Here is an 18,742-nt window from a genome sequence, read left to right as displayed (position 1 = left end):
TGTGAAATGGGCCCTCACAGTCCCCCTTCAGACTCCCCTATAGGCCCCACTGTGGTTTAGTCTGTGAAATGGGCCCTCAGAGCCCCCCTTCAGACTCCCCTATAGGCCCCACTGTGGTATAGTCTGTGAAATGGGCCCTCAGAGACCCCCTTCAGACTCCTCCCCCCACCTCCAGGCTCATCCCTGTGATCGGCCCCACCCTGTCCTGACTCATAACCTTTCCCGCCCCCTCCTTCCCCCACCCAGGGGAGCCCCCACCTCTCTTCGGCCTCGTCTGCAAACCTCTACTCGGCCTAATCTGCAAGGGTGAGCTGAGCTGCTTTGGAGAGGGAAGCTTTCCTACTTGCAACACCAGTGTGGCCGCTGCTAGAGGCCGCTGTTGTGCAAGGTTTCCTGATTCTGGCTTCTGTTTCCCAGCATGCACTTTAGGGTGAGTTGTGAGTTTTTGAACACAGGGTTTCGGGAGTTTTACATGGCCCAGGTGTGATGTTTGTCTTTGAAAATGGTATGGGCTTCCTCTTGTAGTCGCATTTGACTTTGTGTTAAAATTTGAACGCAATCGATCCAGCAGTTTCATTGAACATTGCAGATGAACACACATGCCCAGATGACATTGATATCGATATCGATTTAGACTAGCTGGCCCTGCCACGCGTTGCGGTGGCCTAGTCTGTGAAATGGGCCCTCAGAGTCCCCCTTCAGGCTCCCCTACAGGCCCCACTGTGGCTTAGTCTGTGAAATGGGCCCTTCAGACTCCCCTATAGGCCCCACTGTGGTTTAGTTAGTGAAACGGGCCCTCAGAGCCCCCCTTCAGACTCCCCTGTTGGCTCCACTACAATTCCCATCTTCCCCAACCACTGGTCCTGTTAGCTAGGGATCATGGGAGTTGTAAGCCAAAACATATGGAGGGCCGCAGTTGGGGGATGTCTGATAGAAGAAGAAGAAGAAGAAGAAGAAGAAGAAGAAGAAGAAGAAGAAGAAGAAGAAGAGATAGGAAATAAACATGGATCTAGGCAGGGCCATTTCCCGAACTCCCCTCTTCTCTTATGACGCCAGCCAAATAATCCTAATAATAAATGAATAAATAAATAATAGTAATAATAATAAGAAGAAGAAGAAGAAATGTAAAATAAGAAATCAACATGGATATAGGCAGGGCCATTTCCCAAACTCCCCTCTTCTGACACCAGCCAAACCATCCCAATAATAATAATAATAAGCTAACAATGATTATTAATAATTAATAATAGTAATAATAAAAAGAAGAAATGCAAAATAAGAAATCCAACATGGATATAGGCAGGGCCATTCCCAACGCCCCTCTTCTGACCCAGGTTTCCCTGATGACACCGGCCAAATCTTCCGAATCATCATCATCATCATCTTATTATTATTATTAATCAATCAGTCAATCCAGAAAGAGCAAGACGCAGAGCTTTACCCTCGCCTCCCCTGCAAGGGAGCCGGCGATTGGGCGGCTACCGCCGCCACTGCCCAGCCTGCGCGCGGCCCGTCTCCGCAGGGGCGCGCGCAGCTGGGACCCGCCCATTGCAGCCTTGACGCGCCCGGGATCGCCTGATCAGCTGCTTTATCTTCGCGCAGCAGACGAACTCTTGCTGCAACGCCCCTGCGGAAGACGGTCTCCCCCTGCTGCAACCGACATTTCTTGTTTTTCCCCTCCTTCCTTCTCTTTTCCTTTCCCCGTTCCGACCGGATCGCGACCCGATCCCGGCCGGGGAGATCGGAAGAAGGTGAGTAATCCGTCTCCTTCCCCTCCCCCAACAATGGCTTCCCTTTGTCTTCCTGCTGGGCGAGGGCCGGGCGCGGGAGGATCGGGCCCTTTCCCGAAGCATTCGGGCGGGGGATCTGCTCGTTGCAGCAGGGGATCTACCCCTTCCCAAAGGGTTTTTTGCAGGAGATCTGCCCCCTTCGCAAAGCATTTTTGAAGGGGATCTGCCCATTGCAGAGAATCCGCCCTTTCCCAAAGCATTTTTGCAAGGGATCGACACATTCCTAAAGCTTGGTTGGCAAGGGAATCGGCCCAAAGCATTTTTGGCAGGAGATCTGCCCCTCCCCAAGGCTTTTTGCAGGAGATCTGCCCCTTCGCAAAGCATTTTTGAAGGGGATCTGCTCATTGCAGGGAATCTGCCCTTTCCCAAAACATTTTTGCAATGAATGGACGCATTCCTAAGGTTTGGTTGGCAAGGGAATCAGCCCAAAGCATTTTGGCAGGAGATCTGCCTCTTGCAGGAGATCTGCCCCTCCCCAAAGGCATTTTGCAGGGAATCTGCCCTTTTCCAAAGCATTTTGGCAGGGAATCTGCTCATTGCAGAAAATCGACCCTTTCCCAAAGCATTTCTGGCAAGGAACCTGCCCCTTCGCAAAGCTCAGTTTCCTACGCCTTGCAGATCTGCCCCTTCCCCAGGCTTTATTTTGCAGGAGATCTGCCCCTTCCCCAAACTTTTTATTGCTGGAGATCTGCCCCTTCCCCAAGCTTTTTTTGCAGGAGATCTGCCCCTTCGCAAAGCATTTTTGAAGGGGATCTGCTCATTGCAGGGAATCTGCCCTTTCCCAAAGCATTTTTGCAATGAATTGACGCATTCCTAAGGTTTGGTTGGCAAGGGAATCAGCCCAAAGCATTTTGGCAGGAGATCTGCCCCTTGCAGGAGATCTGCCCCTCCCCAAAGGCTTTTTGCAGGGAATCTTCCCTTTTCCAAAGCATTTTGGCAGGGAATCTGCTCATTGCAGAGAATCTGCCCCTTCCCAAAGCTGCTTTGCAGGGAATCTGCTCATTGCAGAAAATCGACCCTTTCCCAAAGCATTTCTGGCAAGGAACCTGCCCCTTCGCAAAGCTCCGTTGGCAAGGGAATTGGCCCAAAGCATTTTGGCAGGAGATCTGCTCATTGCAGGAAATCTGCCCCTTTCCCAAAGCATTTTGGCAAGGAATCGACACATTCCTAAAGCTTGTTTCCTACGCCTTGCAGATCTGCCCCTTCTCCAGGCTTTATTTTCCAGGAGATCTGCCCCTTCCCCAAACTTTTTATTGCTGGAGATCTGCCCCTTCCCCAAGCTTTTTTTGCTGGATATCTGCCCCTTGCAGGGAATCTGCCTTTCCCAAAGCCCCTTCCTCAAGCTGGAGGTAGGCGTTCCCAGGTCCGGGGGAGTTCTAGCACCGGGCGCCTGGTTCCAATCGGCAGGTTCCCAGCGCCTGGTTCCAATCGGCCAGTTCCCAGCTCCTGGTTTCCAGTGCCACGGTTCCCTGCGCCTGGTTTCCAGCGCCATGGTTCCCAACGCCTGGTTCCCAATGCCTGGTTTCCAGCACCAACGGTTCCCTGCGCCACAGTTCCCAGCGTCTGGTCTTCAGTGCCTGGTTCCCAGCGCCCAGTTCCCAGCACCCGGTTTCCTGCATCTGGTCTCCAGCGCCCAGTTCCCAGCGTCACCATTCTCAGTGCCTGGTTCAAAGTGCCACGGTTCCAGCGCCTGGTTCCCTGCACCATAGTTCCCAGCACCCGGTTCCCAGCACCCGGTTCCCAGCACCCGGTTCCCAGCGCCCAGTTCCCAGCGCCCAGTTCCCAGCATCACCGTTCTCAGTGCCTGGTTCATAGCGCCACGGTTCCCAGCGCCTGGTTCCCTGCACCACGGTTCCCAACACCAGGTTTCCAGCGTCTGGTTCCCAGTGCCACGGTTCCCTGCGCCTGTTTTCCTGTGCCACAGTTCCCAGCACCCAGTTCCCAGCGCCTGGTTTCCTGCGCCACAGTTCCTAGTGCCTGCTTTCCTGCGCCACAGTTCCCAGCGCTTGGTTCCCTGTGCCACGGTTCCCAGCACCTTGGTTCCCAGCTCTATGGTTCCCTGTGCCACAGTCCCCAACACCTGGTTCCCAGAGCCACGGTTTCCAGCGCCTGGTATCCAGCACCCTGGTTTCCAGTGCCCAGTTCCCATTGTCACCGTTCTCAGCGCCTGGTTCATATTACCACGGTTCTCAGCGCCTGGTTCCCAGTGCCACAGTTCCCAACACCCGGTTCCCAGCGCCTGGTTCCCAGTGTCACGGTTCCCAGTTCCCAGTGCCACGGTTCCCAGCGCCTGGTTCCCAGTGCCACGGTTCCCAACACCCAGTTCCCAGCGCCACGGTTCCCGACACCCGGTTCCCAGCGCCTGGTTCAAAGCGCCACGGTTTCCAGCACCTGGTTCCCTACACCACAGTTCCCAACACCCGGTTTCCAGTGTCTGGTCTCCAGCGTCTGGTTCCCAGCGCCACGGTTTCCAGCGTCCAGTTCCTAGCATCACCGTTCTCAGTGCCTGGTTCATAGCGCCACGGTTCCCAGCGCCTGGTTCCCTGCACCACGGTTCCCAACACCCGGTTTCCAGTGTCTGGTTTCCAGCCCCTGGTTCCCAGCGCCACAGTTCCCAGCGCCTGGTTCCCTTTGCCACAGTTCCCAACACCCAGTTCCCAGCTCCACGGTTCCCTGTGCCACAGTCTCCAACACCTGGTTTCCAGCGCCTGGTCTCTAGCACCCTGGTTACCAGCGCCAATTCCCAGTGTTACCGTTCTCAGTGCCTGGTTCATAGTGCCACGGTTCCCAGCACCATGGTTTCCAACCCCCAGTTTCCAGAGTCTGGTGTCCAGCCCCTGGTTCCCAGTGCCATGGTCCCCAGCGCCACGGTTCCCTGTGCCACGATTGCCAGCGCCACAGTTCCCAACATCCGGTTCCCAGCACCATGGTTCACTGCGCCTGGTTCCTAATGCCATGGTTCCCAACATCCGGTTCCCAGCGCCACTTTCCCCAGCCCCTGGTTCCCAGCGCCATGGTTCCCAGCGCCACAATTCCCTGCGCCAGGTTCCCTGTGCCACTGTTTCCAGCGCCTGCTTCCCAGCACCCAGTTCCCAGCATCACCATTCTCAGCGGCTGGTTCATAGTGCCACGGTTCCCAGCCCCTAGTTCCCTGCACCACGGTTCCCAACACCCGGTTCCCAGCTTCTGGTTCCCAGCACCATGGTTCCCAATGCCTGGGTTCCCAGCACCACGGTTTCCAGCTCCTGGTTCCCAGCGCCGCGGTTCCCCGTGCCACAGTTCCCTGTGCCGCGGTTCCCAGCGCCGCAGTTCCCTGCACCTGGTTCCTAGTGCCATGGTTCCCAACATCCGGTTCCCAGCGCCACTTTTCCCAGTGCCTGGTTCCCTGCACCACGGTTCCCACCACCCGGTTTCCAGCATCTGGTTCCCTGTGCCACGGTTCCCTGCGCATGGTTCCTAGTGCCACAGTCCCCAACAACCGGTTCCCAGTGCCACTTTTCCCAGCGCCTGGTTCCCAGCGCCACAGTTCCTTGCGCCACGGTTCCCAGCCAGCCCTGCTTCCTTCCCCCAAAGTTTTTTTTTTGCAGTAGATTTGCCCCTCCCCAAAGCATTTTTTGTAGATCTGCCCCTTCCCCAAGGCTTTATTTTGCAGGAGATCTGCCCCTTCCCCAGGCTTTATTTTGCAGGAGATCTGCCGCTTCCCCAAGCTTTCTTTTTGCAGTGAGAAAAGGAAACAGTTCAGCAAAGCAAAAATGCAAGCCAAGCCGGCCATTTTTTAAAACAGCTGTGCTGTCAAAAATGGCGTTTGCAAAATTTCCCCTGCAGGCTTTTGCAGCAAGCCTCTTCTTCCGGGTTTTTTTTTGGGGGGGGGGAATCTCATTTCCTCCTCGGATCTTATTTTGCCTTTTTAAAAATCATGATTTTTCACTTGTGGTTTTAAAAAATAACTCCTTTTCCAAATGGACCTTTTTCTCGTCTTTTTTTAAAAAATAGTTTTCAGCTTGCATCCGATTCGGGTTTAAAATACACATATCGTTTTGCTTTTGGATCTCCCAGTTTCAAAATATAGATCTCATTTTCTCTTGGGTCTCATTGTGATTTTCAAAAAGAACTCCTTTTCCAATGGGACCTTATTCTGGTTTTAAAAAATATATAGTTTTCAGCTTGCATCTGAATCTGGTTTAAAATACACATATCGTTTTGCTTTTAGATCTTCCTGTTTCAAAATCTAGATCTCCAAATGAGATCTAGATTTTGAAACGGGAAGATCCAAAAGCATCTCATTGTGATTTAAAAAAATAACTCCTTTTCCAATTGGATCTCATTCTGGTTTTTAAACATATATAGTTTTCAACTTTCATCTGAATCTGGTTTGAAAATTATATCTATAGTTTTCCACTTGGATCTTATTCTGGTTTAAAGTAATAGGTATCATTTTGCTCTTGGGTCGTCTAGTTTAAAAAAATAAATCATAATTTCCTCTTGGGTCTCATTGTGATTTTAAAAAATAACTCCTTTTCCAAATGGATCTCATTACGGTTTTTAAAAAATATAGTTTTCAATTTGCATCTTATTCCGCCTTAAAATAGATAGTTTTAAACTTGCTTCTTATTCTGCCTTAAAATGTATAGTTTTCAACTTGCATCTTTAAAAATAAAATAAAATTCATTTATAGAGAGAAACAAAAATTGCGAAAACAAATACAAAAATTTCTTCTTACAACATCATAACTTTTCTTTACATCCATATATGACTTCCCCCAATTCCCCCCCCCCACTTGAATTTCATTTTCTTTATCTTATTTGGCAGTTTCTAAGGCCTAACCTCTTATACATTATTTCTCTACCTTATTGCGGTTTAAAATGTATACTCTCTCTCTCTCTCTAAAATTTTCTACTTGTGTCCGATTCTGGTTTTTAAAAACAGATCATGCTTTTCCATTGCTTTTTTCGCCCACGGGGCGTTTGTGGAATAATTTTGATGGCAACTATATTTGTGCTGCTGCAGATGCAATTCAATATATTATTATTACTACTATTATTAATATTATTATTTTATGTTTTTTCTTATGCAATGCAATTCAAACCTATTTTTAAAAATTATTATTAATATTCTTATTCTTTGCTTTTCTTTTAAGGATGCAATGCAATTCAAACCTATTAATGCTTTTCCTCTAACAATGCAATTCAAACCTATTTTTAAAAATTATTATTATTATTATTTATTTACTGCTTTTCCTTTAACGATGCAATGCAATGCAAACCGATTTTTAAAAATTATTACGGTATTATTATTATTATTATTTACTGCTTTTCCTTTAATGATGCCATGCAATTCTAACCTATTTTTAATAATAATAATAATAATAATAATAATAATAATAATAATAATAATAATAATAACTACTTTTCCTTTAACGATGCAATGCAATTCCAACCTATTTTTTAAAATTATTATTTATTTATTTATTTATTTATTTATTTATTTACTGATTTTCCTTTAACGATGCAATGCAATTCAAACCTATTTTCAAAAACTATTATTATTATTATTATTAACTGATTTTCCTTTAACAATACAATTCAAACCATATTTTGACGAGAGAAACTCTTGACTTCCAGACCATGGACCTCTCTGGAGTGAAAGTGTTGGAGACGGCCGAGGACATCCAAGAGCGCCGCCAGCAGGTCCTGGACCGCTACCACCGCTTTAAGGAGCTGTCTACCCTGCGGCGCCAGAAGCTTGAGGACTCCTACCGCTTCCAGTTCTTCCAGCGTGATGCCGATGAGCTGGAAAAGTGGATCCAGGAGAAGCTCCAAGTGGCCTCGGACGAGAGCTACAAGGACCCCACCAACCTGCAGGTAAGCGAGAACCCTAGAGTCGTTGAGCTGACCTCATCAATGACTTGGATGATGGGCTTGAGGGCACCCTGAGCAACTTTGCAGGTGACACCAAATGGGGAGGGGTGGTTAATACCCCAGAGGACAGGGTCACACTTCAAAATTACCTTAACAGATTAGACAACTGGGCCAAAGCAAACAATATGAATTTGAACAGGGAGAAATGTAAAGTACTACACTTGGGCAACAAAAATGAAAGGATGGGTGACACCTGGCTTGAGAGCAGTACATGTGAAAAGGATCTAGGAGTCTTGGTAGACCACAAACTTGACATGAGTCAACAGTGTGATAAGAGTATAGCATCTAGATCAAGGGAAGTAATAGTACCACTGTATTCTGCTCTGGTCAGACCTCACTAGGTGGTTGGACTGGATGGCCCTTGTGGTCTCTTCCAACTCTATGATTCTACTAGCTGACCCGGCCACGCGTTGCTGTCAGCCATATGTCAAGAATGCTTTGATGGTGTTTCCTGCTTGGCAGGGGGTTGGACTGGATGGCCCTTGTGGTCTCTTCCAACTCTATGATTCTATGACCCACCTATGGAATATCTTTTTTAAAAAATATTTTTTATTAGATTTTATAAAAACATTTTAAAAAACATAACACATTAACAATATAACACTACAAAACGTAAAAAATACAAAAAAACAAAAACAATAAACAATAAACATATTTCATCTTATATCCTCTTTTGAGTCATTGTCTCTTTTGCTTCCCCAAGTCCCCTCTATCTGATTTTCATTTTAAATCATCTGTAACAGTTTCCAGCTCATTACTTTTTGACTTCAATATCATATTTTTATTCATCTTAATCTCAATCTTATACTTATAACTCAATTTCCTGCTTTATAATCTTTTCCTTTTCCCCCTAATGCCTTAACTTCGGTATTTCCCTAGATGGTCAGTCTTTTATTACTCAAAAATAATTCCCTAAATACACTTTGAATTTTTTCCAATCTTCCTCCATTCTCTCATCCGCTTGGTCTCGGAGTCTTCCTGTCAATTCTGCTAGTTCCATATAGTCCAACATTTTCATTTGCCATTCTTGTAGAGAGGGCAATTCTTCTTTCTTCCAGTATTTCGCAAGTAAAATCCTCGCAGCTGTGGTGGTGTACATAAACAAGTTGACATTTTTGGGGAGATTTCTTCCCCAACTATTCCAAGTAAAAAGGCTTCTGGTTTTTTCAAAAATGTATTTTTGTATATCTTTTTCATTTCATTATAAATCATTTCCCAGAAGCCTTTTATCTTGGGGCATGTCCACCACATGTGATAGAATGAGCCTATTTCCTCTTTACATTTCCAGCACTTGTTGTCACCCTTATGGTACATTTTCGCTAATTTAACCGGTGTCAAATACCACCTATACATCATTTTCATTAAATTCTCATTCAATGCAGTGCATGCCGTGAATTTCATACCCTTCTTCCACAACTTTTCCCAATCTGACACCATAACGTTGTGACCCAAATCTTTGGCCCATTCAATCATAACAGTTTTTGTTTGCTCATCCTTCAAATGCCACTCTAACAATAAATTGTACATTCTGGACAAATTTTTACTGTTTGCCTCTATTAATTCTATTTCCAATTTTGATTTCTCTGTTTGGAATCTAACTTTTTTTTATCTATTTTAAATACTTCATTTATCTGTACATACTGAAACCAATCACTTAACTTCTCCTTCAATTGTTCATATGGCTTTAACTTAAATTGGTTTCCCACCTCAATCAAAATGTCTTTGTATTTCAGCCTGTTCTCGTCCATATTTGTCCTTTTAGGTTTCTTCGCCTCGAGAGGCGAAATCCATCTGGGAGTTTTCCTTTCTAACAAATCTTTGTATCTTATCCATTAAACAATGATTTCCTAATTATATGGTTTTTGAAGACTTTATGGACCTTAACTTTGTCATACCATAAACATGCATGCCAACCAAATGCATTATCATGGTCCTCCAGATCTAACACATCGTCATTGTCTAGTGAAAACCATTCCTTCAACCAGCAGAAGGCTGCTGCTTCAAAATAAATCTTTAAGTCTGGCAGTGAGAATCCTCCCCTTTCTTTTACATCTGTTAAAAGTTTATATTTAATTCTGGGTTTCTTCCCCTGCCAGACAAATTTAGACAATGTCCTTTGCCAATCTTGAAAGCATTTCAATTTATCTACAATTGGTAGGGCTTGAAATAAAAACAACATTCTTGGCAATACATTCATTTTAACAGTAGCTATTCGGCCCATTAAGGACAATTTCAACCGTGACCATATCTCTAAGTCTCTTTTGATTTCATTCCATAACTTCTCATAATTATCTTTGTACAAATTTAAATTTCTTGCTGTCATATTCACTCCCAGATATTTCACCTTTTTCACACAATGCTGGAATCTCGACTGAGAATCTAGCAGATTTAGAGAATTAGAGAACCCAGTCTGAAAATGATAGAATCTCATGATAGAAATGATAGAATCTCATGATAGAAATGATAGAATCTCAACTGAGAATTACGGAACCTCAACCGAGAATTATGGAATCTGGACAGTGAATTATGGAATCTCGACCAAGATATATAGTATCTCAACCAAGAATTATAGAATCTCAACTGAGAATTACAGAATCTCAACTGAGAATTTTTGAATCTCCAGTGAGAAATAGAATCTCACCCGAGAATCATGGAATCTTGATGAAAACTAAAGAATCTCAACTGAGAATCATAGGATTTCGACTGAGAATTACAGAATCTTGACTGAGAATCCTAGAATCTCGACTGAGAATTACAGAATCTTGATCGAGAATCATAGAATCTTGACCGAGAATCATAGAATCTTGACCGAGAATTACAGAATCTTGACCGAGAATTATGGAATCTCGACCGAGCCGGAAGGGCCCCCACGGTCATTTAGTCTGACCTGCCACAATCTTTATCCCTTTTCCAGGGGAAGCTGCAGAAGCACCAGGCCTTTGAAGCCGAGGTACAAGCCAACGCTGGCGCCATCGTCAAGCTGGACGAGACCGGCAACCAGATGATGAACGAGGGCCACTTCGCCGGCGAAACCATCCGGGTAAGTCCCCCCTGCGAGGATTTTACCCCGTTCCCCGCAGTTATACCTGTTGTAAGACCCCCCAAATTGTCAAGTTTTTTTAAAAAAACTCTACCAAAATAGTGGAGCTTTTTTTTATAAAAAAAAAAACCACTTAGCTTTTTCTTAGGAAGACCCTGATATTGTTGGATTTTAAAAAAGTAATCCACTGAAATTGTTTAGCTTTTTATAGGAAGATCCCGATTGCTGAGTTGTTGTTTTTTAAGGAGGAACCCAAAATTGTTTACCTTTCTTTTTTTGAGGAAGATCCCAACATTGCTGAGCCTTTTAGTTTTCTCAAAGACCATGAGCGTCTTGGAGAAATTCAGATTTAAGATTGTCCAGGGCGGGGATGGCTGTGGGGGTCCGTTTCCTTGGGTCAGCCTTCCTCAAACTACAATTCCCATCATCCCTGACCACTGGTCCTGATAGCTAGGGATCATGGGAGTTGTAGGCCAAAAAAATCTGAAGGGCCGAGGTTGAGGAAGCATGCCTTGGGTTGTCCTCTGTTGTCTCGCTACAACTCCCATCCTCCCCAGCGCCCAGGGATTATGGGAGTTCTAGTTCTGCAAACAGCGGGAGACCCGCCTGGGTGAACACCATGAATTTTGGGCGCTGAAATTGGGCGGGGGCGGGTCCTGCTGCTCCGCCGCCATAACCTGTTGTGTTTCGACGGTTCAGTCTTTCACGCCATACCGGACGGCGCAGCGCCCCATCGTCACCGTCATCCAAGTGGGGGCTCACCTACGAGTAGGTGGATTGTTGCCTCTGTGCGAGGGTGTGGGTGCCGGTGTGTATTGCCTGCCATTTCTCCTGGAATGCCCATTTGTTGGCCCTCGCGTTTCCTTTCGTTTGCCCTCTTGTTTTTCCTCTTGTTTCCTTTCGTTTGCCCTCTCATTTCTTCTCGTTTGCATTCTCATTTCCTTTCCTTTGCCCTCTTTTCCTCTCGTTTCCCCTCACTTCCTTTCATTTGCCTTCTCATTTCCTCTCGTTTGCATTCTCCTTTCCTTTTCTTTGCCCTCTCTTCTCTTTGCCTTTTATTTCCCCTCTCATTTCCCCTGCTTCCCTTCATTTCCTTTCATTTGCCTTCTCATTTCCTCTCGTTTCCCCTCTCATTTCCTTTCCCTTTTCCTCTTTTCCTCTCGTTTCCCCTCATTTCCTTTCATTTGCCCTCTCTTTTCCTTTTGTTTCACCTCATTTCCTTTCATTTTTCCTCTAATTTCCTTGTTTTTGTCCTCTCACTTGCCATCTCATTTCCTTCCCTTTTTCCTCTCGTTTCCCTTCATTTCCTTTCATTTGCCCTCTTTTCCTCTCGTTTGCACTCTCATTTCCTTTCCTTTGCTATCTATTCTCACTTCCTTTCCTTTGCTCTCGTTTCCTCCTATTTCCTTTCATTTTCCCTCTCACTTCCTTTCATTTGCTCTCTCTTTTCCTCTCATTTCCTCTTATTTCCCCTCTCATTTCCTTTCCTTTGCCTTCTTTTCCTCTCGTTTCCCTTCTTTTCCTCTTATCTGCCCTCTCTTTTCCTCTTGTTTCATTTCATTTCCTTTCATTTCCCCTTTCATTTCCTTTCATTTGCCCTCTCACTTCTTTTCATTTGTCCTCTGTTTTCCTCTTCTTTCCCCACTCATTTCCTTTCTTTTGCCCTCTTTTCCTCTCGTTTCCCCTCACTTCCTTTTATTTGCCCTCTTTTCCTCTTATTTGCCCTCTCTTTTCCTCTCATTTCCTTTCCTTTGCCCTCGTTTCCTCTTGTTTCCCCTCATTTCCCTTCATTTGCTCTTTTCCTCTTACTTGCACTCTCATTTCCTTTTCTTTGCCCTCTCATCTCCCCTCCTTTACCCTCTCGCTTCCTTCCATTTGCCCTCTCCTTTCCTCTCAATCTCCATTTGATCGACGGCCAGATGTGATTGAAAACAAGTCAATGTCCTTGATTGATTGATTGACGGCTGGGTTTCCCGCCCCTCCCTCCCAGACCCGGATGCAAGAGCTCCACCGGCTCTGGGAGCTGCTTTTGGAGAAGACTCGCGAGAAGGGCGTCAAGCTCCTCCAAGCCCAGAAACTCGTGCAATACCTGCGAGAGTGCGAGGATGTGATGGACTGGATCAATGACAAGGTATTGGTGATCAATTCCGTTCATTTCCTCCCTCGCTTGTGTTTCTTTCTTTTTATATATATAATTTTTATTTAATTCACCAACACCAAACCCAGACAGTGAAACCCACCGGGTGTCCGACACATTGGATGTACAGTGGTACCTCACAAGACGAATGCCCTGCAAGACGAATTTTTTGCAAGACAAAAGCGTCTTGCGATCTGATGGTGACCCGCAAGACGAATTCGTTTTGTGAAAAATTCATCTTGTGAATTGCGGTTTCCCATAGGAACGCATTGAAATTGAATTAATGAGTTCCTGTTGGCAAAAAAAGAAATTTCAATGCATTCCTATGGGAAACTGTGATTCTCAAGACGAATTTTTGCAAAACGAATTGACTCGCAAAACAAATTAAATTCATCTTGCGAGGCACCACTGTACATCTATATATATAAAAATGTAGAAAGGGTGAAGTTGTGGGCTCCACTTTTCTCCGAAACCGCTTGACCAATTGTGTAGAAATTTGGACACAACAGTCCACGGCAAAACCCAATTGTTTGCGTAACATCAGATTGTACACATTTCATACCTAACACAGGTAAAAACATGTTTTTACCCCCCAAAAATAGCGCCCTCCAGTGGCATAATTCTGACACCTAGCTATATTAAGCTCCACCTTCCGCAAGGTTTATCTAACTTTAAACATTTTAATTACCCCCAATTGTTCCAAGCTCCCCAAATAATTCAATAGCTTTTCAAACCAATCCTGCTTTTTCTCATTTTACGCATCTTCACAATTAGGTATTCTAAAATTATAATATTCAATTCGCTATATAACCTGTCCAGCTGCAATTGCCATCAATTTTACCCATTTACATTCCTCTTTTATTTTCAACCCAGTGCTACCGAGGCTAATAAGAAGCATTAATTTAGATATATCCACCCTTCTACCCACAATTCTCAATATTTCTATAACAATCTGTTCCCAAATCTTATTAACTAACTTATTGCCCTCCCGTGTCTGTAATTCTACCGTAATGGCCCGAATACAAGCCACACCACCACCCCCAAATCCCGACCACGGAAATATTTATTAAAAGTTTTTGCATAAATTTTTTAGACATCATTTAACATTTATATCTCGTACGATATTTTTTCCCGACTTCCTTCAACCACGTCTAAATATTTCCAATCTTCCTACCTTCTTCTTGTATTCCATAATTCACGGTTACTTTTCCTAAACATGAACCGATACCTTTTCTTCTTCAATGATTGCCAAAGATGCTGTAAAACAACTTCTTATTTTTTTATTTTCCTTATGATTTTGACAAATGCTTTCTTTTGGAAATTCCACAGTAAGAAAACAAATAGTTACAATCACACAAAAATCAATAAAAATAAACATGGCTAGGATATTTCATTCATTCCATTTATAATTGACCCGCCCAACGACAAATAATTACGACAACAAATAAAGGCTTGCCATATCTTGCTTTGCATGTCACACAGTTATCTCATATATTGGTTTCACCTTTTAAGTTGCGTTAGTGAAATAAATGCACTTTATTCTAATATTTCTGTTGGAAGCCGCCCAGAGTGGCTGGGGAAACCCAGCCAGATGGGCGGGGTATAAATAATAAATTATTATTATTACTTTTTGACGATATTCTAATTTTCCAAGTTTCACCTGTATGAGTGAAATTATGTATTCTTTATTTCATTATTGTTTATTTTGGTATGTGTTGGTATTTTGTGTTTATTATGTGTGTTATAAAATGGAATTTTTTGGAAAAAAATACAAATAAAATCAATTTAAATTTAGTTTAATTTCGATTTTTGAATTTAAAAAAGGCGTTTTCTGCGGCGTTCTCCCCTGTGCGTCAGTTCGGCCTTGACCCTGTTTTTCCCCCCTCCTACGCCCAACACCAGGAAGCCATCGTCACCTCGGAGGAGCTGGGCCAGGATTTGGAACATGTGGAAGTCCTGCAGAAAAAATTCGAGGAATTCCAGACGGACCTCGCGGCGCACGAGGAAAGGGTGAACGAAGTGAACCAGTTTGCCGGGAAGCTGATCCAGGTAACAATAGAGATGTGAAGGCCCGGGGGGAACGGAAAAATTCCCCAAATTTTCCCCAAAAGGCTGTGATTTTGCCTAATATTTTGCCCCCAATTTCCCCCCAAAGGGCTGTGATTTTGCAAAAAACTACTTTTGTCAAAAATTTCCCCAAAAGGCTGTGATTTTGCCTAATATTTTGCCCAAAATTTCCCCCCAAAAGCTTGTGATCTTGCCAAAAACTTTTGCCAAAATTTCCCCCCAAAGGCTGTGATTTTGCAATTATCCACTTTAGTCAAAATTTCCCCGTAGCTTCAACATTTCCGGAAAGTTTACATTTCTAGTCTGACCCCCTTCAATGCGGGAATTTCAAGCAATAAATATAGAATTAAAATAGATCTTAATTAAAAAATCATAATAAATAAATAAAAAGCTGTGTCGCCCTGACTTCCCTTTTCTTCAGGAGCAGCACCCGGAAGAGGAAGTGATCCGCTCCAAGCAGGAAGAGGTCAACGCCTCCTGGCAGCGTCTGAAGGGATTGGCTCTCCAGAGGCAGGGGAAACTTTTTGGGGCGGCCGAAGTGCAGCGCTTCAACAGGTGGCCGGCTTTCCCTCTATTTTATTTTATTTCCATTTATCTTATTTGTCCTCCTTTTTTCTATTTCATTTCATTTTATTCTTTGACTCGATTTTATTTCAATTTCCTGGGTTTTATTTATGGTCTTCTATTCCGTTTCGTTTCACCTTTTTCTTCTATTCTACTCTTTGTTGTTGTTGTTTAGTCGTTTAGTCGTGTCCGACTCTTTGTGACCCCATGGACCAGAGCACGCCAGGCCCTCCTGTCTTCCACTGCCTCCCGCAGTTTGGTCAGACTCATGTTGGTGGCTTCGAGAACACTGTCCAACCATCTCGTCCTCTGTCGTCCCCTTCTCCTTGTGCCCTCCATCTTTCCCAACATCAGGGTCTTTTCCAGCGAGTCTTCTCTTCTGATGAGGTGGCCAAAGTATTGGAGCATGTTGGTAGCTTCGAGAACTGTCTAGGTTTGTCATTGCTTTTCTCCCAAGAAGCAGACGTCTTTTCATTTCGTGACTGCTGTCACCATCTGCAGTGATCAAGGAGCCCAAGAAAGTCAAATCTCTCACTGCCTCCATTTCTTCCCCTTCTAATTGCCAGGAGGTGATGGGACCAGTGGCCATGATCTTGGTTTTTTTGATGTTGAGCTTCAGACCATATTTTGCGCTCTCCTCTTTCACCCTCATTCAAAGGTTCTTTAATTCCTCCTCACTTTCTGCCAGCAAAGGTTGTGTCATCTGCATATCTGAGGTTGTTGATATTTCTTCCGGCAATCTTAATTCTGGTTTGGGATTTATCCAGTCCAGCCTTTCGCATGATGAATTCTGCATATAAGTTAAATTAGCAGGGAGACAATATACAACCTTGTTGTACTCCTTTCCCAATTTTGAACCAATCAGTTGTTCCATATCCAGTTCTAACTGTAGCTTCTTGTCCCACATAGAGATTTCTACTATTCTATCTTTATTCCATTACCATTCCACCATTTTATTCTATTCTAGTTCATTTCAATTTATTTTATCTTATTCTATTTCTATTCTATTCTATTTCAATTTATTTTATTCTATTTATATTCTATTTAATTTATTCTATTTCTATTATATTTTATTTCAGTTTACCATATATTCCGGTGTATAAGACGACCCCCAACTTTTCCAGTTAAAATATAGAGTTTGGGATATACTCACCGTATAAGAAATACAACCCCCGACTTTTGAGAAGATTTTCCTGGCTTAAAAAGTAGTCTTATATGCAGGAATATACAGTATTTTGTTTTATTCAATTTCTATTCTATTTTATTTCAGTTTTGTTTTATTCTATTTATATTCTATCTAATTTCAATATATTTTATTTTATTCTATTTCTACTCTATTTTATTTCTATTTTATTCTATTTATACTTATTTCAATTTGTTTTATTTTTTCTATTCTATTTAAATTTGTTTTATGTTATTCTCTTTATATTCTATTTTATTTCAATTCATTTTATTCTATTTTATTACATATTATTTTCCTTTTTAAAATTTTACTCATTTTTATCCTACACAATTTTATTTTATTCTATTCTATTCCGTTTCATATTGCTTTATTTTATTTTTTATTCTGTTCCGTTTCATTTTTACCCCATTTCCTTTTTCCGCAGAGACGTCGACGAAACCATCGGCTGGATCAAGGAGAAAGAGCAGCTGATGGCTTCCGATGATTTCGGCCGGGATCTGGCCAGCGTCCAAGCTCTGCTAAGAAAACACGAGGGGTTGGAGAGGGATCTTGCCGCCCTCGAGGACAAGGTGGGTGGGGCGGCCGATTGGACCAATCTGGAATAATCTTATTTTATTGATTATTTTTATTTTAATAACTAAAATACAGTATATAATTTATGATCTTTTATTTTTTTAAATAATAAATTTTTTATTGATTTTGTAAGAATTATAACCAAGATAATATCATAAAACATTCAAACATACACTAATATTGAGAAAAGAAAAAAAGAGCAATATTTTCTTACAATCTTGAATTGTTTTAAAATACGGTATATAATTTAATGGACTTTTGAAATTTGTCCAAAGAAGCGGAATGAAATGAAGATTGAATGAGATTGAAAAAAATGGAAGGGAATGAAATAAAAAGGGTGTTGAATTAAAGCAACGAAATGAAATGAAAATTGAATTGAATTAAAACAATGAAATGAAATGAAAATTGAATTGAATTAAAGCAATGAAGTGAAATGAAAATTGAGTTGAATTAAGGCAAGGGTCACCAAACTAAGGCCCGGGGGCCAATCGCCTTCTAAATCTGGCCCGCAGATGGTCTGGGAATTAGCATGTTTTTACACGAGTAGAATGTATTCTTTTATTTACAATGCATCTCTGGGTTATTTGTGGGGCCTGCCTGGTGTTTTGACATGAGTAGAATGTGTCCTTTTATTTAAAATGCATCTCTGGGTTATTTGTGGGGCATAGGAATTCATTATTTTTCAAAATATAGTCCGGCCCCCCACAAGCTCTGAGTGACGGTGGACCCGCCCCCTGCTGAAAAAGTTTGCTGACCCCTGAATTAAAGCAATGAAATGAAATTGAGTTGAATTGAAGAAATGAAATGCAATGAAAATAGAATGAAATTAGATGAAAGGAATGAAATGAAATGAAAATTGAGTTGAATTGAAGCAATGAAATGAAAATGGAATTAAATTTAAATTGAAGGGAAGAAATGAAAATGGAATTGAATTGAATTAAAGCAATGAAACTAAATGAAAATGGAATTAAATCAAATTTTAGTTAAATTTTAATTTAATTTAATTATATATATTATAATAATATATAAAATAAAATTTATATATATGATAAATTTTTATTATATAATACAATTTTATTATATATATATTTAATTTTAGTAAATAAATTTAATTATATATATTATAAAAATTTACTAATTTATTGATTTTAAATTTAATTTTTAAAATTAATTTAAATTTTGCGAGAATCTGCTTCAGTCGCCCTCGTCTCTCCCCGCCTCCAGGTGAAGGCTCTGGGTGCTGAGGCTGACCGCCTGCAACAGTCGCACCCGCCCAACGCCTCCCAGATCCACGTGAAACGGGAGGAGCTCATCGCCAACTGGGAGCAGATTCGAACCCGTGCCGCCGAGAGACACGCCCACCTGAACGACTCCTATCGGTAAGGGCGTTTCCCAGTTTGGGCCATCTCCACACCATCCTTTTTTATTTCTCATTTCTCTCCTCCCCGTTTTTTTAAAATTCGTTTTCCG

General features: G+C 42.8%; 1 protein-coding gene across 13 annotated transcripts in view; it reads left to right on the top strand.

Moving 5' to 3' along the window:
* The first annotated feature begins 309 nt into the window (after positions 1–309).
* SPTAN1 (spectrin alpha, non-erythrocytic 1) overlaps positions 310–18,742 on the top strand; it is a 67,600-nt gene continuing 49,167 nt past the window's right edge. For 3 of the 13 annotated variants that reach the window (XM_088665070.1, XM_088665067.1, XM_088665066.1), the window contains exons 1-8: positions 311–430; positions 7,412–7,651; positions 10,623–10,748; positions 12,739–12,879; positions 14,788–14,934; positions 15,374–15,507; positions 17,124–17,268; positions 18,497–18,651. In XM_088665070.1, the coding sequence (XP_088521196.1) occupies positions 419–430; positions 7,412–7,651; positions 10,623–10,748; positions 12,739–12,879; positions 14,788–14,934; positions 15,374–15,507; positions 17,124–17,268; positions 18,497–18,651 (1,100 nt within the window). In that variant the 5' untranslated portion in view covers positions 311–418. Of the gene's footprint in view, positions 431–1,545; positions 1,752–7,411; positions 7,652–10,622; positions 10,749–12,738; positions 12,880–14,787; positions 14,935–15,373; positions 15,508–17,123; positions 17,269–18,496; positions 18,652–18,742 lie in introns of those variants that run through there. The other 10 variants (XM_088665073.1, XM_088665072.1, XM_088665069.1 and 7 more) reach the window with 7 other exon arrangements.

Source organism: Zootoca vivipara, chromosome Z2 (genome assembly GCF_965207765.1).
Source record: "Zootoca vivipara chromosome Z2, rZooViv2.hap1.1, whole genome shotgun sequence".
Lineage (NCBI taxonomy): Eukaryota > Metazoa > Chordata > Lepidosauria > Squamata > Lacertidae > Zootoca > Zootoca vivipara.
Note: the sequence above shows the minus strand (reverse complement) of the source record. Positions and strands in the feature narration are given on the sequence as shown.